Raw genomic sequence first — 27,931 nt, 5'->3', positions numbered from 1 at the left:
CTAACCATCTACCTGGTTTGTTTGCGTCTTCAAAGTAGTTCTGTTTAGCACCTCTAATTTTCTGTGCTAATTCTTCTTTTTGTCAGTCTGTGCTCCCTTTACATCCCAAGAAAGAAATACTCAGACTCCATGGGTTAGAGCAAAGTTATCCTTTTACTGGAACATAAAGTGAAAGCTTCAGATTTAATTCCGAATCTGAGAAATTGGTGGGCAGATCACATATACAAAGGAATGGAAATGATCCCACCCCCCAAAGTCCAAATGATTCTTCCAATTAAAAGTTCTGAATACGATCATGTGGCCATCTCCAGGTGGTGATGAGACTTCTGTCACTTGACCTTGACATATTTTGATAAAAGTTCGCAGTTGCGCAAAAGGGGACAGAAGCTAGCCAAGAAATGGAAAGTTAAAGAAAGGAATCCCCCCTCCCTTGCTAACCCAGCAAAGGAATGCAAAACAACCTCCAGCTCTCTTCCCCTCCAAATTCCCCCCTCCCACCGTTGCTATGGCAGCCGAAAGGAATAGATTAGCGTAGCAGCAGAGAAGCAACAGTTAGGATACAGAATATACTTATTATGGAAGAGATCTTGAGGCTGACATTCGGACCCCCTAGAAGAAGGACATTAGTCCCTGTAAGAAAAAATAGCATAAACATACATTAACATTTGCACACATCTCTATGGTTTATCAGGATATTTGCCATAAAAGTTCTTGAGCAGTTCAGGAGCCCTAATGTCTTTCTCATTTACCCATTCAGCATAGGACAGAGGAAAATGTTTCCAAGCTACAAGATATTGGATACGACCCCTCCATTTCCTAGAGTCTAGAATTTCTTTAATTTCGAAATGTTGTTCACCCTCAATCAACAATGGTACGGGGGGATCAGACCGGGCCGGTCTCAAGGTACAGGTATGTTCGGGTTTCAACAAATTGACGTGGAAAACCGGATGAATACGACGAAGAGTCTTTGGTAAAGTCAATTGAACAGTCACAGGATTTACAATCCGCTCAATGGGGAAAGGACCCACATACTTAGGGCCCAACTTCTTCGATTTCTGGGTAGTCTGCAAATATTTCATCGAGAGGAATACTTTGTCGCCCACTTGATACGACATCTGCGGGGCTCGCTTTCTGTCAGCAAATTTCTTATGAGACTGGTGCGCCTCGTCCAAAGCTTTACGAGCGACCGGCCAATTAAGTTGAAGTTGAGATATCCAGTCGCCCAACGATTGGACATTGGGTTTTTCTCGAGGCAGTTCAGGTATGGGCACAAAATCTTGCCTCGTTGCCACTTTGAAAGGAGTAAACCCCGTACTACTGTGAACAGAGTTATTGTATGCCACCTCCGCAAAAGGCAGTAGATCCACCCAATTGTCTTGCTGATAGTTTATATACCGTATTTGCCGGCGTATAAGACGACTTTTTTGCCCTAAAAAACATGCCTCCAACTGGGGGGGTCGTCTTATACGCCGGGTCGTCACGTGTGGCCAGTCAGGGCTCCTCCCTGCAACCGAAGCCCTGAGGAGACACTTGGCTTCAGACGCTCCCGTCTTCCCTTTGCTTTCAAAGGTAAAGCGAATTATTTTACAAAGCCTCCCCTGCCCGAGAGGGCAGCCCAACCCAACGTGGGGAAGCTAATTTCCTGGGGCCTCTTCCGTTCCTCCCCGACCTCCCTACACTGCGCGCCTCTGACGCGCCGGTCCCTTCAGCCCAGCGACCTTTTCCACCTCAAAGAAAGGCCAGGCGGGAGCTGCTCCAGCGGAAACAGCCACCATCCTTAGCCCGACGCGGGGAGAACGGGCGAGGTTAGCGCCCGCCAGCCCGTCCTTCCTGCCTTTGGAGGCACCTGCACGGAGCGCCTCCGCGGCTCAGTTTCCCCTACCGGCGGGTCCTCCTTTCGTGCGGAGGGCTGCGGGGAAGCGCTCGCCCGAGAGGATCTCTCCTCTCTCTCCCCACAAGGTCAACATCTGCGCTGCAGAGGAGAGGGCTGCAGCCGGTTCCTCCTGCTTGCTGAGTGGTGGGGAAGCCGCGGCCCGCCCGTGCGAGATTTGGCAACGAGGGGCAGGAGGAGGCACGCACACACCCGCGGCTCACTTTCCCAGCTCTGCCCAACCCTTATGGCTCTGGCGCGCCCTGGCAGGATGAGCGGAGGGTCCAGCGGGAGGTGCTCGCTGCCCGCCAGGGCCGCGCCAGAGCCATAAGGGTTGGGCAGAGCTGGGAAAGTGAGCCGCGGGTGTGTGCGTGCCTCCTCCTGCCCCTCGCCCAAATCTCGCACGGGCGGGCCGCGGCTTCCCCACCACTCAGCAAGCAGGAGGAACCGGCTGCAGCCCTCTCCTCTGCAGCGCAGATGTTGACCTTGTGGGGAGAGAGAGGAGATCCTCTCGGGCGAGCGCCTCCCCCGCAGCCCTCCGCACGAAAGGAGGACCCGCCGGTAGGGGAAACCGAGCCGCGGAGGCGCTCCGCAGGTGCCTCCAAAGGCAGGAAGGACGGGCTGGCGGGCGCTAACCTCGCCCGTTCTCCCTGCGTCGGGCTAAGGGTGGTGGCTGTCCGCTGCGAGCGGCTCCCGCCTGGCCTTTCTTTGAGGTGGAAAAGGTCGCTGGGCTGAAGGGACCGGCGCGTCAGAGGCGCGCAGTGTAGGGAGGTCGGGAGGAATGGAAGAGGCACCGGAAATTAGCTTCCCCACGTTATTGGGCTGCCCTCTCGGGCAGGGAGGCTTTGTAAAATACTTCGCTTTACCTTTGAAAGCAAAGGGAAGACGGGCGGCAGCAAGGGAGAAGGGAAAGCAACGGTGGAAGGTCTCCCGATATGAAGTTCCCCACCAACGCAGGCAGCACCATATCTGGGCATGCAACAAAAGTACTTCCTAAGAGGCCGGACTCCGCTGGCACCGCCTCCAAGTGGGGGGTCGTTTATACGGCAAGTATATAACAAACTCTATATTTTGAGTGGAAATGTTGGGGGTCGCTTATACGCCCAGTCGTCTTATACGCCGGCAAATACGGTAACATCTAAGGTATTGCTCTAGCACCCCGTTAGTCCTCTCGCAGGCCCCATTAGTTTGGGGATGGTGGGTGGAGTTTAAGCTTTGGGTGGAGCCTATTAACTTCAAAAATTCCCGCCAAAAGTTCGAGATAAATTGGACTCCTCGATCAGAAACTACATGCTCAGGAACACCATGCAACCTGTAGACATGAATAATGAACATTCTGGCCAATGACTTCGCCGAAGGGATCTTGGAGCAAGGGATGAAGTGGGCTTGTTTGGAGAACAAATCAGTCACCACCCAGATGACGGTGTGTCCAATGCTCTCGGGTAGGTCTACTATAAAGTCCATGGAAATTTCCTTCCGAGGAGCAGTTGGCCTGGCCACATTTTGCAACAGACCTGGTGGTTTACCAGGAGGTCTCTTTGCTGAAGCATAAACTGGGCAGCTCGCCACATAAGTCTCAATGTCCTTTTTCAACGAAGGCCACCAAAACTGCCGTTTCACCAAATGTAGAGTCTTCACAAACCCAAAATGACCAGCCGCTTTGGAATCATGAGTTTGTTGTAAAACTTGGCTTCTCAGGATTTGAGGTACATACAATTTCGCACCTATCCAAGCTAGACCCTCTCGAACGGTGCAGTTGTTCGCATTCGCCAGGAACCACTCATCCGTCTTCAAAGCCTCCTTAAATCGTTACATGAAGTCAATGGACAGATCCCTCTCCTGGTTCCTCTTTTGCGCCCTGGTAACTACAGGGGCAGCCAGCTGTGTAGTGGACATGATGGGCCTTATTACTTCTTTACGGATACTGTTATATTGAGGCATCCTAGACAAAGCATCGGCCATAAAAAATTTTCCCCCCTGGAATATACTTCAAGGAGAAATTGAATCGCTTGAAAAACTGAGCCCACCTAACTTGCTTAGGGGATAGCTTCCGAGGAGTTTTTAAAGCTTCCAAATTTTTATGGTCAGTCCATACCTCAAATGGGTGCTTCGCTCCTTCCAGAAAATGCCTCCAAACTAGTAATGCCCAATGGACTGCAAACGCTTCCTTCTCATTTAGTTGAAGCAAGACCGCCCCCACCGCCACATCGCTCGCATCAGCTTGGATCACGAAAGGGGCGTCCATGTCTGGGTGTTTCAGAACGGGTTCTGCAGCAAAAAGTCTTTGAAGCTTTTCAAATGCAGCTTGGCACTCCATGGTCCAATTCAGCGGTTGGCTGGGCTTTGGTTTCGCTTCCCCCTTTGTCTTCAGGAGGTTGGTGATGGGCATGGCTATTTTTGCAAAGGACGGGATGAATTGCCGATAAAAGTTAGCAAATTCAAGGAAACTTTGAAGCTGTTTTCGGGTTCTCGGCGGGGCCCAGTCCAATACAGCTCGCACTTTCTCTGGGTCCATTTCAATGCCCTCGGGTGAGATACGATATCCCAAGTAGTCGATTTTTTCTTGATGGAACTCACATTTGGATAGTTTGGCGTACAATTTGGCGGCCCTCAGTTTGTGCAGCACGGAGCGTACCAGCTTCACATGTTCATCTCTAGTCTCCGGCGGGTGGGCGGGCGGCGGGTGGAGCGAGCTGAGCCCGGGCGGGCGGGCGGGCGGGCGGCGAGCGGCGGGCAGCGCGAGCGGAGCCCGGTGGGCGAGCGGTGCGAGCAGCGGGCGGCGCGAGCTGAGCCCGGGCAGGCGGCGGGCGGCGCGAGCTGAGCCCGGGCGGGCGGCGGGCGGCGGGCGGCGCGAGCTGAGCCCGAGCGGGCGGGCGGCGCGGGCGGCGCGAGCTGAGCCCGGGCGGGCAGGTGGGCGGCGCGAGTGGCGGACGGTGGGGGTCTCTTTTGGCCGGCCCCGATTTTTTTTTCAGAGGGGAATATCATGCCTGGTAGATGAAAAACAAAAATACCAGGAAAGGGGAAAAAGACTTTTAAGGCTTTCCCTTTAAAATAAAAAGCAAACGTAGAGATTGGACTTCCAAAGAAAAAAAGAAAAACAAAGACAAGCTCCAACAAAGCCAAAAACCCATATAGTTATTACAAAAAAAAAAAGATAAAAAGAAATACAATAAAGCTGGTGAGGAGGGATAGCACAACTTAGAAAAAGTAAAAAAGGGCACACTGCACTTTGTTTAATTATCCAAGGCTCTTATTATAGCTCTCTTCTCCAAAGACTTATCACCTTCCCCCCCCCCTAAGTTTCAACACCAGACTCCAGCTGTTGATAGAAACCCAGAAGAGCACCTGCAATAATACTCTCCCATGCTCTTCCCTCTATCTTATCAAATAGCAATGTCCTTGAAAAAGAGTCTCAGTTCTTTCTTTCTCAGCTTTGTCTGGTCACAGGGAAATAGAATATTTTCAAGCCTCTAGTTGGCAGTGTTACAAAGTTTCTTTGCTCTTACTTTCCCCCTCCTTTTCCGAGCAGGATATAATAAGAATTAATAAGAAAAAGAAAAAGATATTTTTTAAAAATGAAATAACTAAAGGGAGCCTCTAGCCTAAAATATCACAAAATCAAAAAGGAGAAGAAAAAAAATAGATATAAACGAAAAAACCAGTCCAGTTTCAAAATACAAGATCATATATAGAAAATCCAGCAATGAAAAAACAAACAAACATTATTTTGACATTCCTGTTTAAAATCGCCGCTTAATCACTTCTGTCAAAACTTTTACAGATTCTTTCTTTTCCTTTGGGTGCCCTTTCAGATCTTAGAATAAAGAAAAAGTTCTCACCAAATCGGCACACTCTCTCTTTCTGTTCTCTTCCGTTTCGGAGCTGTCCCAACTTCGGCACCTTTAATGGCTGCCTCTTTGCCTCTGGCAAGAAGAGCTTCTCCTGGATCTACCAGGGACTTTGCGGTATCCCTGGGATCGACAGGATGCGCTCTTCACTTTCATTGTCTCTTCAGGATGGTTTAGATCCGATAGGACCGTCCAGGAGCAAAGATATCGGCAGCGATCTCAGACCTCCCAGATTGCATGCCGTATCATCGTGACGCCAGCTCTGCCCTCTCGACAAGCATATGAATTTTGACCATGAGGATGCTGTAATGCCTGTAAGTTGAAAAGCAGTCATTTCAGTGCCATTGTAACTTCAAATGGTCACTAAATGAATTGTTGTAAATTGAGGACTACCTGTATATACAGAAGTTAATCCTGTTAATTTCAAGGGGCGTACTGGATTCGGCTTCTTTCTGAACATGTAATTTCCAGAATAAAGTTATTGGCCTTATTGGAAGGTGGGAACAGAGGGTGGAAGGAATGGTTGTTAAATCGAGGGCTACCTGTATGGACTTCAACCTCCAGAATTCCCCAGCCTTCTTTTCGCTGCAGAGCCCATATCCAGTGTCAAGATGAAGAGATGAGACACCATTTTATCAATAAAAAATTAATTTTGGATTATTCACTTTGTAAGGTCTGGCAGTACGCTTAAGCCAAAAACGAACCAAAACAAAGACTTAAACGGAGGCTTGCAAATCAAAGAAAGCAGACTTTACTTTTTAATCAAAGTTAAAGTTCTAAGAAATTGTTCTTAGTTCTCTAATTACCTTCTACATCTCTAGTCATGTAATCTAACTAGCTGTAAAACTCTAGAAATGTAATCTAAGATTTACATCTTTCTGCAACAGACAGATTCTTTTCTGGCAGTGTTATCTTTTCTCTATTGTCTGCCTAAATGATCACTTCAGCCTTTTGTTAACACCATAGGTCAAAGATGTGTGTGTGAATTGCTTTGACAGTTGGATATATAGTTACGTGCCAATTCCTGGAGGAAATAGGGGTGGCATTTATGGAAGGATTCATGAAGGATTTAGATAACAGGACCATATACTTGATACAGGAGGATGCAATTGATTTCAGGCATATGTTTAACAATGAATAAATGCATAAGGAAATACATTTACAGCAGGATAACATATTTTACAAGAGAACAAATGTCTATAGAATAACTTTCTACTTAATGCTATGATATTTTACTTTTTATTTATTATCATTATTCCCTTTCAACTTTATATGATCACAATCTTAAAATCAGACCTACAGTATGAATACACTCTAAGTTCTTATTCTTACACCAAAACTTTCTAAAATGAACAGATGAAAAACTATAGAGCTTCAAAGACAGTACTTAAGGATAAAGTGAACTTCATTAATGAAGTTAAACACCCACACACCCATCCATCCGAACATCAATACAAAACCACAGGTCACCCTGTCCGAAAAGGACCCTCCAAAAATAACAGACTTGTAGGCAGTGAACCAGATGCAAATCCCAGGGAGGACCATCTATCTATAAAGCCAAAGGACAAGGGGCTGGGGAGGAGGAGGTAGGGAGATCAACCCGCAATCCTGTAAATCCCAAAGCTAGCGCCCCTTAAAAGAGAAAACTCCTAGAAAACACATACGCACCCAGCCCTTTCGCACCAGCATAGCTAAAAAGACACTAGCCAAATTGGCTCTGCTGAGCCCAGAGAGGTCTTGCAGCTTGCCAAGAAGCCGGAGAATGCAGTTGGTGAGCATGCGCACTTTAGAAACTGCATCCCACCTTCGGGGTTGTTTCAAAACATGATGGGGCTGTTTTGTTCACCGCTGATTGAACGAACCTGAAACTGTTGCTGAGCCCAATGTATGTAGCAGAGACGGTGTGGGGTTAGTTTGGTCAGGCAAATTATTCCCCCCCCCCCTTGCTGCTAAGGTGGATTCCTGAGTGCTGCGCTGCAATGTAGAAATGGGAAACGGAGCAGCCAGCATGAGGGGAGCAGGAGGAACAGGGAGAAGAGAAGGGCAGCAGGCAGCCTCCTCCTTCCCTCATGCCGGCCACTCCGTTGCCCATTTCACCATTGCAGTGTGGCACCATGGAGCTTTCCCCACCCATCACCGCCCAGATGCCCATGCTTCTCCCAAGGATTTCTTTGCCTAGCTGATTTGCAGCTCCTTCACGTTTCTTGCCATTGTGTGCAGGGAAAGAAAAGTTTGCGTGGGGTTAAAAAAAAGTTAAATCAATCGCGATCTTTCTCTTTTGCTAGAAATTGGAATTGATTGATTTAACTTTTTTTTAGCCCCACACAAACTTTTCTTTCACTGCACACAATGGCAAGAAACGTGAAGGAGCTGCAAATCAGCTAGGCAAAGAAATCCTTGGGGAATTTGTTCACCTGGCCAGCTCAGCCATGGGGCTTCCTGGCCACGGGAAACAGGAGAACGCACTGGCAGTGAAGCAAGCCAGGCAAGCCCAAGGATGGTGGGGGGATCAGTGCAGCGGCCTAGGCCAGCCGGGGAGTCGACTCAATCGGGGCTTGCTTGCAGGTTCACTCACCCAGGGAGATCAGGGCCTCAGCAAAAGGCAGGCAGCAATGGCGGGCGAAGGCAGGTTAGTAATGGCGAGCAAGATGAGGAGTGACTGGGCAGGGTGAGGGGGTGGGAGGGGTGGTGCCAGCCAAGGGCGCAATTTACTGGTTCTCCGAACTGCGCAGAATCATAACTACCGGTTCTATAGAACCGGTCAGAACCGGTAGAATCCCACCCTTTATCCTTTTTTAAAAAAATAACATTTTATTGAGTTTTAACAAAACAAATAAAACATCTTATTTGAGTACAGCATCGTTCCGAGTTATCACATTTCCATACAGACACAATTTCATATGCATATTCATCTTATGTATTCAACTTCATAACTTATTACTCTTTTTCCAACTTCTCACTATTTCTTCCTTTACTTCTCTTAATTTTCTTTTATGGTTATCTCATTTTCTTCTTATTCAATTGTATTTCTTTTACCTAAATTTCTATATCTTTTTATTCACTGTACTTATACTTTAATCTGTCTTGTTTACAATTTCATATGTACTCTTCCAACATTCTTAAGAAGCAAAATTCCCCCTATGATTGCCAATCAAAGTGCAACACCTTTAAATCTTATTTTTATTATCATATGAAATCTCATTAAATATTGAATTTGTGCATTCTAAAATTATAACATTCAAATTTCTAATATCTATTTTATATCATGTAGATCTCATCATTCAGACTCTGCTTGGTACTTCCCCTTGAAAAAGTAAAAAGAAAAATTCTAAAAACATATATATATAAAGCACAACTATAATGACGTGGGAAAATACCCGAACAAAGCTGAAGGCCATACATACATACATACATACATACATACATACATACATACATACATATATATATATATATATGTATGGTTTCAGCTTTGTTCGGGTATTTTCCCACGTCATTATAGTTGTGCTTTAAAGTTAGCAACGTTTCAGCAGAATCTCATCTGCCATCATCATCAACAATACAGAAGCCTGATGATGGCAGATGAGATTCTGCTGAAACGCTGCTACAACTTTAAAAGCACAACTTTTATAAAGATAATGACGTGGGAAAATACTCGAACAAAGCTGAAGGTCATACATGTAAGTACCCGAAAACTTAAGAATATATATATATATATATATATATATATATATATATATATATATATATATATATATATATATGTGTGTGTGTGTGTGTGTGTGTGTGTGTGTGTGTGTGTGTGTGTGTTATGTCTCACCTTTCCAAGGCAGATGAGAAGTCCAAACTCCAACCAAATACAGGCAGGCAAGAAGATTCAGTATTTACAGAGTTAATTCCTTTAAGCAGGCAATGTTCTTGGTAGTATCACACACGCTGCCTGCCAAGTCCGACAAGATAACCAGAAACATTAATCACGAAAGCTTTCAAGAAACAAGATACACCGAAGCTCAACAGAAAATTCACACTTTGTCCCGTACAGAGTTCCCAGATGAAACACACCCACTTTTATCCCCTGTGGGGTGTGTCTCCATGGCTCAGCTCAGTCTCTGATTCGTCCACGCCTCCTGCGTTGCAGCTCACACTTTTTCCTGCGACGCTGCCTCGGATCAAGCCAGCATTCATCTACTTGATTCTCTGTCAGAGGCTGCTCCGATATGCCCTCCCTCTCCTGATTAGCCTCAGGCTGTCCCTCTCTGCCAAAACCTGAGGCATAATCAGGGAGGAAGGCATTGCCGAAGAGGAAGGTCCTGGGGAGGAAGGCATTCCCAATTCCTCCTCCTCCTCATCTTCCGAGTCCTCTTCCTCTAACAACGCAGGCTCATGCATTGGAGCCACAAAACACACACACACACACACACATATATAAACATTAGTAAACAAAATAGTTATTCAAAATCATTCTAGTACTGGTATGAACCTTGTAAATCTTTCACGTTTCTTTTCAATATCTATCAATCTTTGAGAACAATTGAAATGTTTCCCTCCCTTCTTCATTATTACTTAACTGTTAATAAGCATACCATTGGATAGTCATACAGTTTTATCTTATAAATTATTTACTATTAATAAGCAAAATAATTATTCAAATTCATTCTAATAACTGGTATAAATTTCCTTATACATCTTTCACATTTCAATATTTTATCAATCTTTAGAAACAATTGCAATGTTTCCCTCTCTTCGTTATTATTGCATTAATTATAAATAAACATACCATTACAAAACAATACAGTTTTATCTCATAGATTATTTACTTATTTCATTTCTAACTCATTACAGTATTCTACTGTCACAACACTATCTTTTGTACCTTTGCAGAATCCTCACTTCTAACTAAATTTAACCATTGTCTCTGTGTTTTCTAGCTGAGCAAATACCCTTAATCCTAGTACGTTTCCCCTTTTTCTTTATTTCCTGTTCTTGTCCCTCATGAGTTCTTTCCCTTTCTATCTTTCCCCCCTTTTTCTCATCCCTTTTTTTATACCCTTCTCTCTCTAATTTTCCCTTCTGTAGTTTTCTTTTCTGCTTCTCCTTGCTGTTATACTTCTTTTTCAGACTATTTTTCTTTTTGGCTGTTCCCTTTAATCTCAAACTTTTAACTCCTTTCCCCCCTTTTCACCTTATTACCACACTTTGCATTATTTGATCATTGAAAATGGCTTCTTCTTTGTCCCGTCCTTCTTCTTGCTCTTGAAGCTTTTCCTTCTGCTTTTCATAGTTCAGGATCTCCATTTCAAGAAATTCAAATACGAAGCCAAAGGATCTTCCTCCCTTTCTGCATCTTCTTTCTGTTTTTTAAGACTCAACTTCAATTCCTCCAGGAGTGATGGCATTTTAAACACTTTTGAACAACCACCCGATTGACTTTAAGTAAAAACAGAAAAAGAAAGAAAGAACCAATGCCAAAAACTTTTTTTTTAAATCACCAAAACAATGTATCCTCGGGAGTCTTTTCAAAGTTTCACTGTTAATCCTCTTTATTTTTCCAGGTGGCACTCCATTTTTCCATTATTCCAAGTCCCACCCTTTTGCCTCCACTCTTCTCCTTTTTAGGGCTTTAAAATGACCAAGAAAAAAATCTTTATTCTCCTTTTGACACTTAGATTTCAGCTTAAGGTTGCCTATTAGTGTCAAAATAGATTAATATACATTTCTTTCCATACCATTTGTAATTGTCAATATAAAGGTAAAAAAAGGGTTTTTAACCTCCTTTTCTCTCTCCTTCGCCGCTTAAAGATCTTCTTTCAGAAGTATCCCTCTAAGTACTTTTAGATTCAGGGTACCTTGCTTAGATGTTCTCTGTTGTTTAACCCGGTCTGTCCTGCTTTCCTCTTTGTCTTCCTCCTGCACAATCTAATCCAGTTGGGTTCTTCTTTGAGGTGGCCATTTCTGACCACCGCTGCAACCGCCTTCAGGAAGGGGAGTTTAGACCAGCCAAGGAGGAGAGATGCAGCTCCCCTCCACTCAGCTAGCAATCTCCCCCCTCTTCACCACCTCTACGGGATGGCTTCAGCCCCGAATCCAAAGGATCGGGGCGCTCCAGCGGCGAGCACAGATCGAAACCGCGCACAATTGCAGATTTTGGTCTGTCGTTGAAGAAACCCAAACTGGAAGTCCACCCCGATCCTTTTTTATTATGACAAAGGTATACCAGATCCATACTTATAGAACACCTATAGATTCTAGGTGTTGCATTATGTCTCCTGAAAACAGTGATCTCATGGCTATTCCTTTGAATGGTTGATAGATTTGGTTGATAGGCAAAGGCTGAGGAGATAATGTGTTTGCTTATGTGCATATTTAAAGTAATTTATAATTCATGGTCATGGTCATGATGTGCACTGAAGATGGTGTTTGATTTCGTTGTACGAGGTGCAATGACAATAAAGTAAAGTAAACTAAACTAAACTAATTTATTTATTTATTTATTTATTTATTTTTAAATCTTGCACATTTCTTTCTTTTGTTGCTTTAGGATTTTGTAATAATATTTTTTCATATACATTGAAATAACATTGAAATAAAGGTAGAAAAATGTTATGGAGTATGTTGTTTGGGAATAAGAATTTGTGTATGCTTTTCTGTGTGAAAGATGCTGTGTTGTCATTTGATAACCAATTTTTGCAGCAAATGCAAGACTGTACAACAAGGAGTATCAATCTAAAAATTAATTCATCGCAGACCGAGGTAATTTTGTTTGGCAAGGAAAGTCAAGTGAAAAATTCCCAATATAAATATTCTTGGCCAAAAAATGCAGTCATAGATGAATTTCTGTACCTTGACAGAATGATGGGTAAAGAGGGAATACATTTCGATGTCAAGTCCTGGTAGAGGAACAGTGGTACAACTCCAACCACCGACTCCTATGATGTCTTATAGGATTGCCTGGTTTGTTAAAGGAAGTCAGATCAGAGGCTTTTCTTCCTGTGTTATCTGGAAGTAGGAATTGGTACATCACGAGAAACATACACACTGAGGAAATGGAACAGTTCCAGAGTAGTTCTGTAAAACAAGAGATCCAGTGAAGAATGTATGAATGATAACTGAATATGGGCTGATTTCAAAAGTGAAATTACTTGTGGTAGAGAGGGGGAATCAATGGGGATCCAGTTGCAAGCAGATATATGAAGGAAGAGTGGATGACCTTAGACAAAGAGGTTGAATGGGGTGAAGAGAGATGCACCTGTGTCTGCTCTCGTCCGAACGGCAAACGCCAGGTGCCAGCATTGCATGGCAAACTCAGCTCCGCTGGTGTGCGTGTGAGACTAATATTGTGATGCGCTAGAAAAGGGGTAAGGGTGGCATTGCAATGCCATGATGTTGCTTTCAGCCATCTGACATTTAAAGAATATTTCTACCTTCCCTTCTGGCCTTTAGAGGGGACTGAAGACTTGGCTTTACCATCTTGTTTGAGATCCAGTCATGGTGGCATGTGTTAGGGATAACATTGTTTACCCTAACTGGTTTGGGTAAAAATAATAAATAAGTTATCATGGTTTGTTGGTTAAAGTGTGTGTAACTTTAACTACAAGAATGTAATTAAGGGTGTGGTTGTAAAAGCACCATAAAAGAAGCAAGTCAATTGCAGCTCTCTCTCTCTCTGGCTTAATGATCCCTAATTACTGGATGGATTGATGACTGCGTTTTTTCCTTACTGGAACGGAGGAGAGAAAGGAGTGTTGATTTCTCAACGGAGAGAAGAGATAATACGGACTGATTTATTGTAAGTGAACTGACATTGGCTATTCAATACGGACTTTGCAAATTGAGTATCCCCGACTGGACTGACTGAAATGATACATGACTAATGGACCGTTTATTTTGACTATGCTATAATTCCTAATGGAATAAACTATATTTTTGATAGCACAAGCGTATCTGTTTTTTACTGCGTGTTAACTAAAATACAAACTTATCTCACACATTTACCTCTCTGCCTATCTGACTACGCTACACATTCTGTTTAGTTTGTTTTCCTTAACACTCGTTGGGGAATTCAGGCTTAGCAGCATGGATGCTGCTAAACAGTTACATCTTTAGCAGGCTGGATTGCACTTTTTCAAATTGTGGTTGTTATGTTTACATGTCTTTTTTCCCATTTCTTTTAGTGTTTGTAATGGCTTTTGTTGTATGGTTTTGGTTAAAGTTTGCTTGTGTGTGTGTGTGAATGTATTCATTTTGTGAGCTGCCCAGAATCATATATGTGAGACAGACAGAGAGAAAGAATAAAAGGCATTCCCCAAAGTCCTGGATGAAGGGAGAAAGGTTTGCAAGGTTTCCTTTCTTTTTTTCTTATCCAGTGCTTGTAATTCCTCAGCATGTTGTTTCTTTCTTCCTTCCTGGGCATCACATGACAAAAGGGAAAAGTGTGATAGGTGTGTGTCCATGGAGCTCAGGCACCCAGTCCACTATGTTGTGCCAGTCCAGCCAAAACGTGGAGAGAGTTTGAGCCTCAACTAATGGAACTGAATCTCTTGGTGAAGGGTAGTTTTGTAGCTCTTTCCTCTATGTAAAGACTCATTTTGAATACATTAAAAGGCCTGCTGCTTCAGCGTGATGAAAGAGAAACACCTGGCTAGGTGGTCCTTATGATCCCCTTGTCTTCACGGCAGGAGCTTTGCCATCCTGAACCCCACCAACGCCACCTACTCTTTCCAGTGGAGGTGTGAGCAGCAGGAGGAGAGGAAGACTCCCCCAGCCTTCATCTGTTTCACTGAGCGGGGGCTCCTTCGGCCAGAGAAGAAGATAGAGGTGTGTGCGTGAAAAGGGGGGCTCAAGCCCAGAAAGCTCGGCTGCTCTGAGCCCCTTCTGCTCTGGAGCCCTCGGTGGCGGCTTGAAGGAAATTCCTGGCTTCTGGTTCAGCCCATCGTAGGGCTCTTTGTGGCTCTCCTTATCCAGGGGGGGCGGGGGGGGGGGGCAGATACGGAATGCTGGGATATTTGCTCCTGCCTTAATCTCCTTTCCAGCAGTTTGGAAGTGAAGGCGGGAAGGCTTCTCAGCTGGTAGAAAACCCTCTGTGGCCCTTCACACAGCAATGAAAGACTCACCCAAGTCTTCGATATACTGTAATATTTTAAATCTTATTTAACCTTTAAACATCCAACAGTTAAATGCTGTTTTGGAATTCTAGCACACTTTTAAAGGCTTTGGAATTAAAACGCCAAATTATTCCATTATCCTGCCCAGTGAGAACCATCCTGTGCCAGAACTTTGGATCTGTCTTTTCCTCTCTAGATCATATTCGAATTCATTCCCAAACATCTGGATATTACTGAATCCTTCTGGACCTTCACCATTTTCGAACACAACATCACGGTCCCTTTCCTCCTGGTGGGCCACACAACTGACCCGGCTGTCTCTTTCGAGAAAGTCCACCTGAATCTCCACTCGCTTCTGATTGGTAAGAGCAGCCCCGGAGGACTTGGGGGCCCCAGGGCTCCTGCTCCTCCTCCCTTTCGGTAGCCCCACGGCCACGAGGGGCACTGCATGCAAGGCAGCCTTCCGTCAGCTCTGCTAAAAACAGTCTTTCCACTTTAATTCTGATGTGCAGGTAATCCTCCACTTACAACAATTCATTTAGTGGCCATTCAAAGGTACAACGGCACTGCAAAAAATGACCTAGGACCGTTTTTCACAGTTCTGACATTTGCGGCATCCCCACGCTCCATGGCATCCAAATTCTGGGCAACTGGTTCACACTTATGACCATTGCAGCGATCCCTTTTGTGACCTTCTGACAAGCAAAGTCAATGGGGGAGCCACATTCACTTAACAACCAGATTACCAAATTATCAACTGCAGTGATTCACTTAATAACCGGGGGAAGAAATGTCATAAAAAGGGGCAAAACTCACTTAACAAATGTCTCACTTAACAACAGAAATGTTGGGCTCAATTGCGGTTTTAAGTCGAGGACTCCCTGTAATCATTTGGATGACAAAGCAGAGAAGACCTCAGGGGACAAGGAGAAATTTCAGCTCCTGCAGCTGATTTAAACCTTCTGCTCTTTCAAGTCCACAGAAAGAAAAACGCAATGCAGACATTAAATTGGGACGCCTGGAGGAGGAGCCTCCCTTGCGCTTCCCACTCCTCCCTCCCTCCCTTCCCTCCCTTCCCTCCCTCCCCTCCCTTCCTCCCTCCAAACCAGAATAAACATTTGTTTCCTGTGATTTAGGCATTCTGCTGGGGCATCTTAAAAGCACCTTGGCCTTCTTTTGCAGCCACATTGCAATCAGTTTGCTAAGATCTGTTTCACAAGTTTTTGCCAAGCCATTTTATCTCGAGTGAAATTTAATTCCTAAATTCCCTGAATTCCACACTCTTTCCAGGACATGAAGCTCGTGAGTGCATCCATATTCACAATGATGAGAACAAAGCCTATACTTTTGCTTTCCGAGACGCTTCCCGTTTTTCAGAGGGGCGAATCAACTGCTTGAGCGTACAGCCCATGGAAGGGCTGGTCCTGCCTCGTTCCAGGTGAAGGAGAGAGAGAATTGGGTGTTAAAGGGGGCAAGCAGCCCCTCAGGATGAGACCTGATGTGGCTTTGAGGTAGCTTAAGATATGTTTGTGTGGCTTATAGCAGGGATGAACAAGGGGACTGTTGTGGAGTGCCGAACTAATGTAACCTGGTTTGAGGTCCTCAAACTCCATCACCTCAACTCCTCAGGTTGCTCCAGGTGAGAGGTGTGCTGTGCAGGTGCAGAAAAGCACTTCTTCTCCTCGCTCTCCCTCAGCTGCCAGCTGACTGAAGGAGCACCCAGTGACTGCATAGAGTTGGACCCAGCCAGTGGTGGGATTCAAAATTTTTTACTACTGGTTCTGTGGGTGTTGCGTGGCTTGGGCGTGGCAGGGGAAGGATACTGCAAAATCCCCAGTCCCTCTCCACCCCACTAACCTGCTTTTCAGCTCCGTTCAGCTTCTTTTTTACAGGTCAACCAAAGAAGACCCAGCCAATCAGCTGGGACTCAATGGGAGGCAGAGAAGAGATGGGGTTGGTGGGGCCAGTCAGAGATGGTATTTACCGGTTCTCCAAACTACTCAAAATTTCTGCTACCGGTTCTCCAGAATACCACCTCTGGACCCAACTTTCCTTCTTCTCCTGTGGCACATTTATTTACATTTGATTTCTCATTTCTGATTGACTTTACATGAGCCGGCCACTGTGGGCAGGGACAGCCAAATGGTCAGTTGCAGTGGTGGTATTCAGCCAGTTCTGACCAGTTCTGGAGAACCAGTAGCGGAAATTTTGAGTAGTTTGGAGAACTGGCAAATACCAACCCTGACTGGAGATTTTACAGTATCCTTCCCCTGCCATGCCCACCAAGCCACACCCACAGAACCGGTAGTAAAAAAAATTGAATCCCACCACTGGTCAATTGAGGCTGAAGGGGCTATAGAATGCCCGTTCTGGCTTGCAGGATGGATGGATGGGAAGAAGATGATTTAGGAGACTGACTGGGGGTGTGGGGGGTGCCTCAAATGTATCATACTCACTGCTGTTTTTTATTTCTGGTTTGGTTATTTTTTGCACTCTTTTAATCTGATGTAGCCTCCCAGAATTGCAATTTGCAAGTTGGTGGCCATAAAAATTGATTAACTAAAAATTAAAAAAAATAGAAGTACAGATAGTCCTCAGCTTACAACAGTTCATTTAGTGACCTATTTCATTTAGTGAAGTTACAACAGCACTGAAAAAAGTGACTTATGACCATTTTTTACACTGTTGGGACATCCCCATGGTCACATGATCACAATTCAAACCATCCCCTTTTCCAGCGGTGGGATCCAACAAATTTAACAACTGGTTTGTCCTAAAGACTAGGTGGGTGTGGCTGGGGTGGTGGTCATGTGACTGAGTGGGCATGGCCAAATCAATGTCACTCACGGCAAGGTGGGGTGACACAGGTGAGCTGCAATGGTGGTGGCGATGGCTAGAACCTTAGACTTACCTTTGTGCAGCAACAGCAATGGTGATTCTTCGACACTGTTGCTGGGTCTCTTTGCCCAACAGTCAAGGTTTTTAAAAAGGTTTTTGCAGCAGGAAACGGTGGGCGGCTACTTCTGGCCTTTGTTGGTACAGCTGGGCACACTTGCCCTGAGACACTGGCCTCCAGTCTCCACCTCTTTGCCAGTCAGAACTGAGCCTGTGGCAGCTGGAAGCTTCTCATGCTGGCAAAGAGGCAGTGGCTTCAGGCTTCTCGGTGGGGAGCTCGGCCGCCTTTCGGGCCCTGCTCTGGACTGCTGCCTGCTCAACCTCCGCTCTGCCTCGGGTCTTGCATCCAGCCTGCCACAAGGGGACATGCCACTTCCAGGCCAGCCTGGCTGGCAGATGGGCAAACAGGCGGCCCTTGGGGGAGGCATTTTCTCTCAGGCCTCCTACCTGGAAGGCCCCGCAGAAGCCAAAGCTGGGCCCAGAAGGCAGCTTAGCTGCATCGTGTTCCCCCCCACCAAGCGGTCCTTAGGCTGAGTGCAGCAAGCCTGGAGCGGATCTTCCTTCCTCGCCATCAGACTTAACTTCCAGCCCACGGGGTTCGCATCATTTCTCACAGCAGCGGCCCGACTTGGGGCAAAGGGCAAATGCGCGGCATACGGGCGGAGGCCCCGGGGAAAGCCAGAGCCAGGGTTGGTGCCCCCCTCCAACCCGACGTGAAGGGTGAATGAGCGGCATGCGGGCGGAGGCCCCGGGGAAAGCCAGAGCCAGGGACTGGCATGTCCCCCGACCTTAGGGAAAGGCAAGCGGGCGGAAGGGTGGTGAGAGCCAGGCCTGAAAAGTGAAAAGCTGAATCTTGCTGTGTCCACCCCAAGGTGGCCGCTCAGCCGAGCGCCTTACCTTCACAGGCAGCCACAGTGAGCAGAGCGGGCGCAAAGATCAGCTGGGCTGCATGGTCTGGGCAAGCGAGCAACGGAGCCAGAGTGGTGGGTGCAGGCGTGACTCTATAGCTACCGGCCAAGGCGAGTGGGGCCAGCCAATGGTGGGATTTGCCGGTTGTGCATAATCTTAACAATCAGTTTGCCTGAAACAGTCCAAACCTGCGAATCCCACCTCTGCCCTTTTCCGACTTTCTGACTAGCAAAGTCAACGGGGAAGCCAGTTTCACTTAACAACTATGTTACTAATTTAACAATTGCAACAATTCACTTAACAACTGGGGCAAGAAAGGTCGTACAATGGGGCAAAATTCACTTAACAAATGTCTCACTTAGCAACAAAAATTTGGGGCTCAATTGTGGCTGTAAGTCAAGGAATACCTGTATTTTTCTTTTTAAAAAAATGTTTTACAGGATTTTCTCCCTGAGATTTTGCTGAGGCCTTCCCTTTTGTTTTTAGGGTCCTTGGATGTAACTATTGTGCTCATCATTAAGTGGAATGCTTGTTCTTTAATTTCTTGAATTCTGATTTTGTACAGAGGTAAACAGCCAACTTGCTGTCAACAGCAGATCTGGATAGGTCCGCTTTTTTACTGGAAGGTGCTCAGGAACCACGGACCAGCATTTTAAAAATTTGGCATTTACTTATTAATTTATTCATTCGTCCAGTTTATATGGCTGTTTATCTCATCCTACCTGAGTTGCTAACAATAATTAAAACAGTGTAGAAACACCAAAGAATAATGAATCAAGGGATGCCCATCGGGTGCAGCCAAGCCAGAAGCCCAGAAATCAACCCCACCACTGCATGGGCTCTGACACGCACCCAGATCCTAGGCCCAGAGAGCTAACTCAACCCAACAAATGTGTTTTCTCACCAGATTCCCCATTCACGTCCACTTCACACCAACCCAGGAAGGAGAAGTGAATTTCAACCTTCTCTGTGACGTCAAGAAGAAAAGCCAGCCGCTCTGTCTGAATGTCAAAGCCACTGGCCACACCATGAATGTCTCCGTGAAATGTGAAGAAAACCACGGGGTGGTGACAGAGCTGAACCCTGAGCATCCGAAGCAGATCCACTTCCGTGAGGTGAGAGGGTCATGAGCAGAGCAGGGCTGGCCTGAACATACATGCAGGAAGCTTGGAGACCTTCTTCGGTGGGCTTTGCTTCATGGCTTCCTACTCAGCATCTTCAGTTCTGTGATAGAAAAGGATCAGCTGCATGTCCTGGCCAATTCAATCCTCCCCCCGCCCCCAAGAATCTCTTTCTTTCTCTACCTTGTGGATTAGAAGCTTTATGATTGAGGGGTTTTATAGCCGTCACTCATGGCCATCCCAAAAGGTAGCCCAGAGTCATCTTCTTCCTCTTGAATGATCGGACTCAGGGTCTGAACTCCTTGGGAGCTAAAAGTTTGTTGGGCTTACTTTTTTTTCAGGAGCCCTCAACATTTCAGGGGCACATTAGGAATTTCATCTTTTTTTCCAAATCAATGGAAAAGTCCACCAAAAGTACACAACCACAACTGTCCATCATTGATATTTTGTAAGAAAAATAATAATTTTTAAAGAAAATTTGAGGCCTGAAATAACTTTTGGTAATATAGCAGTACCAGAGGCTGCTACTTAATTTTGCCAAAAATGTCAGCTTTTCTGTAGGTCCTTGAGTTTGTGGTGGTGGTGGATACTGAAGGAAGACATGATGGCTGCCTTGGGTACCACAGGGACCATTCCCTCCTTACCTGACAGAAATCTAGACCAATACCCTGAAAGGAGATTTGATTTTCTTGAATGATTGTTTGTATTATTAAACTCAACTTGGTTTGGAGTCTAATTACATCCCGGGGTGTCCCCTTACATCCTCTCCTTCCATCCTGCTGGGATTGTTGAGGAAGGTGGGAAGGCATCCCTGTGTATTGGAGGGGGAGGGAAGGCACAGATTCTGAGGGCCTCACGAAATACGGCATTTCTGAGGAACATCCCTGGAGGGCAGAGGCAGAAATGCTGAGCTCTTGATACCTGAGGGGCTGTACTGGAATTCCCTCCACGGGAACCCCAACCCCAAACTCCCTGGACTTTTCTTTAGGGCCTCTCTCTCTCTCTGGGTGTGGAACATCCTTCCATTCCCAGGGCCTGTGGTTGGGAACTGCTGTACCATGAAGTCTGGCCACCTCCCTGATGGGCAGTGAGGAGGACCACCTGCCTTGGAGGACGAGGGTGGCAGAGGAGGGAATGCAAGGCAGGGCCGTCTTTGAGGAGAGGCTGGCAAACCTTCCAGCTGGAGGGAGGGGATGAAGCGACTAACCACCTTCTCTCTGTTCTGGACAGATGCAAGTCAATGATTACGCAAAGTGCAACTTCTCCATCCTCAACACCGGCAAATTTAACTTCACCTTTTCCTGGGAATTCTGCAATGGCAAGAAGTTCCGGCAGTATTTTGCCCTCTCCCCAGAGAGTGGCTCTGTGGAAGCCGGAGAGCGGGTGGAGGCCAGGCTCTCCTTCCACCCGCTGAAGGCCTTCACCTTAAAGGACATGGAACTCAAGCTGCAGGTAGGAACCCAAGGCTTCTGTTGCCCATGGCTGTACCATGAACCCCTGGATGTCTAGCACCAGTTCCAGACAGGGCAGCCTGGCCCAAGGAGGAAGGAAGCACTCCCAGCCAGCAGGAGTACTGGTTGGAGCAGGAGGACAGTCATTTATGCTCCAAGATCCAACTTTGCTTCTGAATGACCAGGTCACAGGGCTCTTATGGGGAAAAGAGGAGCAGGAAGGAGCAGGGTAGGTTTGTGCCTTGTGTTAAGAAGGAGGTATAAAAAAGAAGGAGGTATAAAAATATTGGGGAGAAAAAACCCCTGGCTGAAGTCTCTTTCTGGAGAAACTGTATCTAGACATGGTCCCAGGCCTATCCTCGTTTACTCAATGCCCTTGGTCTTCAACGAGACTTGCTCCCAGCTAAATCCGGCTGTTTTTTTTAATATACAGTATTCCTATTCTGCAGTTATTGCATTCAAAGTGAACTTATAGCGATTACATCAACATAACAATTATATCCTTTACATGCTCACTTATGTTTATGGACATACTGAGTCCCCCTGTGATTTTGGAGAAAAAGTGGCATATAAAATAGTAATGCTCTGTTTGACTGCAACAACTATTAAATAAATGAGCTTTTGGCAGTCCCTGAGCTAGTTTTCTGCAGCAAAACCACATTAGTGGCTCTTTTGTTTGTGGTGTTGCAGTGGCCAAGTCTTGTGTCAGGATTCCGGCAGTTACCCCAATTAAATCACGTCACCTGACAGCAAATCTACCTGTCTTCAGAGAAATCAGCCAGCCACAGCCAGCTGTGCTTTCTTCAGATGCCCACAATGTCCCACTCATTGATGGGATGTTTTCTGCACAAGCCTGACAAACACACCATCGTTTCAGACACCCTCAGATTCCAGGATATCAACCATTGATCTCAGGGTGACTTATCTTTTAACAAAGAAGTGAAAGGGACAATTGACTCAGAAATAACTGATCTAAAATTCATTAGATGATCTTTAAACCCCATACATCTTGGTTTACCCAGAGATCAAACTTTCTCATAACATTACACATGTTAATGGGCTTGCAAATGGAAGAATATCTGTGTCAGGGTTCCAAGTAACACCCCCAACAGAATTAAAACTCCGAGGCAGGTATCTTCCTCAAAGCATAAGTTTGTTGGAGGTGTCATCATGAGGTGCTGCATGAGCACTTGTACAAAGGGGTCCTAGTTTACCTAGCCATCTTCCCACCTGATGGCCAGAACCCATTTGTCCAGCCAAGCAAGACTTAGGATGAGCGACTCCATTATTTTTGGGGCTACCACAAAATATATGAGCTGCCAATGGTCTCCCATCTCCAAGTCTCACAAGCTCAGTGACTAAAGTGACTGGGGCTCTGCCTATTAACGTGCCATCAACTTGCTTGAAGCGTATGGGGCGCCCCAGGGGCTTAGTGTCTATTCCTAGCTTCTAGGACTTCCGGTGGCGCTTCCGTCAACGACAGATCAGAGAGCACAATCGTGCGCAGCTTTGATGGGTCCCTAAGGGACAGGAGTCATCTGACCCACCTCGGAGGGGTGGGGGAAGAGGGGGAGACTGCCAGCTGGGTCGAGGGGAACCGCATCTCCCCTCCCTAGCTAGGTATTACTTCTCTGCAAGACAGGGAGAAACAGCAGTCTAAAATGGCTGCCCTGAAGACGGAAAGCTGCCAGGACCTAAGTATGCGCTGGAGTGGTGAAGTGGTGAGCAACATGTAACCAGATAAAAGAATTTGATTTTTTCTTAACAACCCTGAGAAGTAGAAAGAAAGAGCCCTCGCTTAAGAGTATCACAGCGACAAACAGAAAATAAGAGGAAAATACAAGGTAAACAAAATTGGAGTATAAAAATTTACAACGAAATTAGAGACTAAATTTTGAATAATATATATAATTTGGCATTAATTAGGCATGGGCTAAAATGCCAGACTTGCCTGGAATTGACTATTTTTAAGAAAGCTAATCGTGGATAATTGAAAAGAGAAAAGAAAAGAACTTTGAAAAGTGGAAAGTGATACAGAGCGCCATCTAATGGTTAAAGATTTTTTTCCTACAGATTTTTATGGAAATTTACTGGTCTTATAATTGTTGTGAGATAAAAGACAAATAAAATAATAAGAACCCCGGAAATTTTAAAAAGGGGGGAAAAATTCTACTAAGAGGATATACAAATGCAATTTCCTGGGACTGTTGGGTGTTGATTGTTACAAAGAGACAGAAGGATTAATAAGGGAAACAAAGATAAAAGGAGACTTTTGGCAAGGATTGCAACAAAAGCCTTTGAATATCAATAACTTTAAAAAATGGAAGAAATAAAACAAAGACTTTAAGTTGGAATTGCAAATTGTAAGAGGAATGCTGAAAGAAAGAAGGGAATTACTGGACATACTGGCAAAGAAAATAATGGCGATGGTAGAAGAACAAAGAAATTTCAGTGAGGCAGAGTTAAAGGAAGAAGAAAGTGACTTAGACATGGAGAACAAGAGTTACTGCCAAAAGACACTAAAGGAACTAAAACTATGACATTGATGACAGAGTTAATAAATAAAAGAGAAAACGCTCCCAGAATTAAACAAAAGAAGAAGAAATTCTACAAGAAGAAACTTCAAAAAAGAGAACAGGAGGGGGGGGGAAGATGGGCGAAATATTAGAAGGAAAAAAGAAGGAAGACCAGGGAAATTTAGAAAAGGGAAAGTTGGCTAAAATTAAAAGAAATAATAAAGCTGAAAAATTTAGAGATAAGGGTTAGGGATTCTATAAGGGGGATACCACATTGAATATATATCTTGCTGGGAAATATCTTAGGAATGTATAACTACACACACATATGAACTGTATATGAAATATGCTGTTATGAACCATTTTTAGAGGATTAAAACAAGGGAATGGAAATGAATTAAAAATATGATTAGTAATGATTATAAGTAAAGTGAAGATAAAATGAAATATATTAAGAAGCTATTTTAGTGATTTACTGGAGGGGACACTTTAAAATATATACATTTTAAAATATACAGTTGATTATTTAATGGATATCAGAAGTGTATAATGAGAATATTTTATTATGATTAAAGTGGGGGAATGGAAAATACCATGTAGATCCTAAATGCTTTATTCTATTTTTACTCTTTTTAGATAATTTATTATATATCGGCTTAGAGAAATTTAAGGATAATAATGATGTGTAATATAAAATAAAATAGGTGGTAAGCTGAAAATGGAAATAATAGGGGATAAAGAATTGAAAACCTATGTGTGGATGAAATGATATTGATATTGAATCAATGAACCAAAATATGAAATGCAAATTTATTTAAAGATGAGTGAAATGGATAATATGAGCTGATATTATATAAGATTAATGGAAATGAAAGTATGACTATGTACAAGTGTTATAATCTGGAAACATGTTGGTCACATAAAAAGATGTGTACAATAAAAAAAATAAAAAACTTTTTACAAAAAAAGTGTCTATTCCTAGCTTCTGGACGATAGGGAGGCTAATTAGGCACCTGGTGCATCCAGTGTCTATTATGGCTTTGATGTGCCTCTGGGCCCCTATTCTGGGTACCACTATTCGGATGTTATCACTGACCTTGCTGCTCTCGCTGGTGGTTCCTGGAGTGGGTTCCGGAGCCAGAGTTTCTCCCCCCTTTAAAGTTGGGGGAAGAACCTCAACAGGTTGCCGAGCAAGTTTTTCTCTGTCCTGCAGCTTCCGTGGAGTTTTCTTCACTTTAGAACTCAGCGGAGTCCAGGGATGGGGGATGGGGCTAGGCACTTTGACGCTCGGTGGTCTTACTGGCCACATCTGAAGCACTTGACCATGGAAGGAGGGGCTGGCTTCAGTTCTCCGACCAGCTTTACGCTGGTCCGACGTCCCAAGGGCATTTCCCCGAAGTTAGTTTCCAATGAGGGTGGATTTCGAGGTCCATAGCCACTGCTATCCAATACCAGTCTTGTATGCAGTCAGGGATCTCTCTGAAGGCACAAGCTTGCCTAAAGTCCTGGTCCAGGGCCACTTTAACTGGTGAATGAAAAGGCGTTCTGGTCTTCCGGTTTGTCGGCTTCGCGAGCGGCAGGGATTTGCGAAGCTGCGCGATCCCTGCCGCGCTAGCCGTTTTTGGGGCTCCGATCCGGACGGGTACGGAGCTAGGCTGCCCTGCAGGGGCAGCTGAAGGTTAGGGGGATCCGGAGAGGGGTTTGGGGGTGTTGCAGACCCCCTCCCCGGCCGGCAGAACCCCCTTTTCCCAGGACGGTGCAGCGGCGGTCCGTAATGGCCGTCACAAAGAAGCTGGCAGCCGGGTAAGAATGCGCAGGAGGAAGTGGAGAAAGTGCTTGAAAGGAGAAAGTTTTTCTTGGTTCCTAGGACTCTAAGACATATTTAACAAAATTCCTGAAAAGTATGATTTTCTGAATGATACCTTCGAGAAGAGGAAAAAAGCGGCAGTTTGATGGTGCTGAAAGGATAGCTTACCCTCTTTTTCTACGGAATAAAAAGTGAATATTAAGAAACCTATTTTTTTTTAGGTGAAAACTGGCTCTAAGCGATGAGTGGGAAAAGAGAGGACTAAAAAAAAATATTTGTATGCTAAGACTTTGTTGGAGGAGATGCCTTAAGGATTGAAAGACTAAAATATATTGCAATAAGATTTTAAGAAATAGATTTGGACTTTCTTTTTTTCTGATTGATACTACCCTAGGAGGAGAAAGTGGGAACTCTGTCTTGGTTTGGACTGATTGATAACTTTGGGATTGTTTTATTTTGGTTGTTGTAAGAGAAAAGAAAAGAAAAGATTTATAATGGCTCCTTCTATTGAGGAACTGAGAAGGGACTATGAGCAAGCAAAAAAAAATGGTAAAGCTGGTTTGAAAGAAGCCTGCCTTTTTTTTTTGGAAATGGCGCTCATTAACTATCAACAAACATTGCAACAGATGAAGACAGCAGAAGAAGAAGAAGGAGAGGAAGCCATCTTTAATAAATCTCAGAACTCGACCAAGAGGGAAGGAAGAGGGAAAGGAAGAGAAATAAAGGACTTAAGATTTAAAAAAATATTTAAGAAAGGGAAAAATAAGGTGCAAAATCAATATAATGATGGTAAACAAAAGGGAAGAGGAATACGACAGAGAAGGGAAGCCAGTAAGGCAGAGGCTAGAAGAAGGGGGGGGTAGAAAGGTTTGTTGGGAGAAGAAAGAAAGGGAAAAGGTGGAGAAAAGCTACAAAGTTTTGAAATTAAATGGGAAAAAAGGAATCTTTTTTAGGGATAAAGGATAAGTATAATTTCTGCAAAGAGATTTTGCAAGGTACATAAGATGATATTGTAGTATTGTATTAGAAATAGAAAACTTAAATGGCTTAAGAGTTGATAAGAGATTAAAATGTTGAAATGTTAATAATGATTGGTTTTATAATTTAATAATATGAGGGGAGATTTAGAATATTGAGCTTTAATTAAAGAGTCTAATAAGATTATGGTATTGATGTTATTATAAAATTTTTATTATAGTATTTGTTTTTAATATTTAGATTTATTGTTTAACTATGTATTTAATTATTCTGGATGTATTATTCAGTTAGAATGTACCAAGCAAAATCGGATTGGGTATTGGGTGTTATTTTAAAGATTAACTTGATAAATTTAGTGGGGAGATAGAAAGGCATCACACTCTGATTAGTGATTTCAGGAGAAATTTCTTTTTTTTTTTATAAGGAATGAGACAAAGGTACAATAAAGAATGGACAAAAGATACAAATATAATGACTCAAATTAAGATGATTAATTAAGATAGAATTAAAAAGAGTGAAATATGGGGAAAAGTTAATATAGAAGACTTAGAATGGTAAATAAAATAAGTAATGATATGTAAAATGAGCATGAATACAATTGAAGTCCATGAAGAAAGAGATACCTGGGTCCAAGTTACTTTCCAAAAAGATCTTTTTTTATGTTTTGTGTGTTGTGTATATATGTTTTTTTTGGGGGGGAGAATTAATGAAACCTTGCAGAAATATAGAATGAGAATAATGGTAACTAAGTCAGAAAGAAATAGATGAAATAATAATAATAAAATGGAATAAGAGAAAAGAGAAATAAAGAGAAAATGGATAAGAGGTTTTTGTATGTTTATATGGAAATGGTTTAAAACAGAATTATAGTTCATCTGACTTGTTAAATTTATAATGGAAAAAGGTTCAAATATGTAATGGATAATGATGACTTGTGTGTTTTGAAAATTAATAAAACTTGTTTTAAAAAAGAAAAAAAAAGAAAAGGCGTTCTGACCAGTTTCTTCGTTTTCCTGCCACTCTCCAGAATTTCCAGACCAATTCTTTCACGGCTGTTCCCTCTGCTTCAGGTCCTTCGTTTCAGCTTCTGCTTCTTCTTTCTGGGAAGTATCCTCGAATCGGGTCCTCAGCAGCTAGACCAATTCATTGGCATCCTCTAGTTCTGGGGCCCCTTTGTCGTGTAATTGGGTTATCCAGTTGGTTGCGTCTCCTTCAGTCATGCTGTCTGCAATCACTGTGATTATTTCCTGGTCTGATTGGTACTGAGCCCCAGAGCAACCAAGATGGGACCAGATTTGGTTCAGGAAGTACACCGATTTTCTCGGGGTTCCATCAAACGTGGCTTTGAATGGTGGAGGAAGGGCGGCTGGCTGTGCCGGCTGAAGAGTTGGAGCAGGTTGAGGAACTGGGACTGGCATCCATTGGCACTGTACCC

At 44.2% G+C, this 27,931-nt stretch overlaps 1 protein-coding gene across 1 annotated transcript in view; it reads left to right on the top strand.

Annotated features, from left to right (window-relative positions):
• Window positions 1-27,931, top strand: part of HYDIN (HYDIN axonemal central pair apparatus protein) — a 285,840-nt gene that overhangs the window by 236,158 nt on the left and 21,751 nt on the right. Inside the window, 5 exon segments of the mRNA XM_087971902.1 lie at window positions 14,394-14,532; window positions 15,016-15,181; window positions 16,110-16,257; window positions 19,531-19,738; window positions 20,975-21,196. Coding sequence (XP_087828028.1) covers window positions 14,394-14,532; window positions 15,016-15,181; window positions 16,110-16,257; window positions 19,531-19,738; window positions 20,975-21,196 — 883 coding nt within the window.

Source organism: Notechis scutatus, chromosome 9 (genome assembly GCF_049901735.1).
Source record: "Notechis scutatus isolate UNSWTSFEM ecotype Mainland chromosome 9, rNotScu1.2, whole genome shotgun sequence".
NCBI lineage: Eukaryota > Metazoa > Chordata > Lepidosauria > Squamata > Elapidae > Notechis > Notechis scutatus.
The sequence above is the reverse complement of the archived record's forward strand: the minus strand, read 5'-3'. Positions and strand labels throughout refer to the sequence as shown.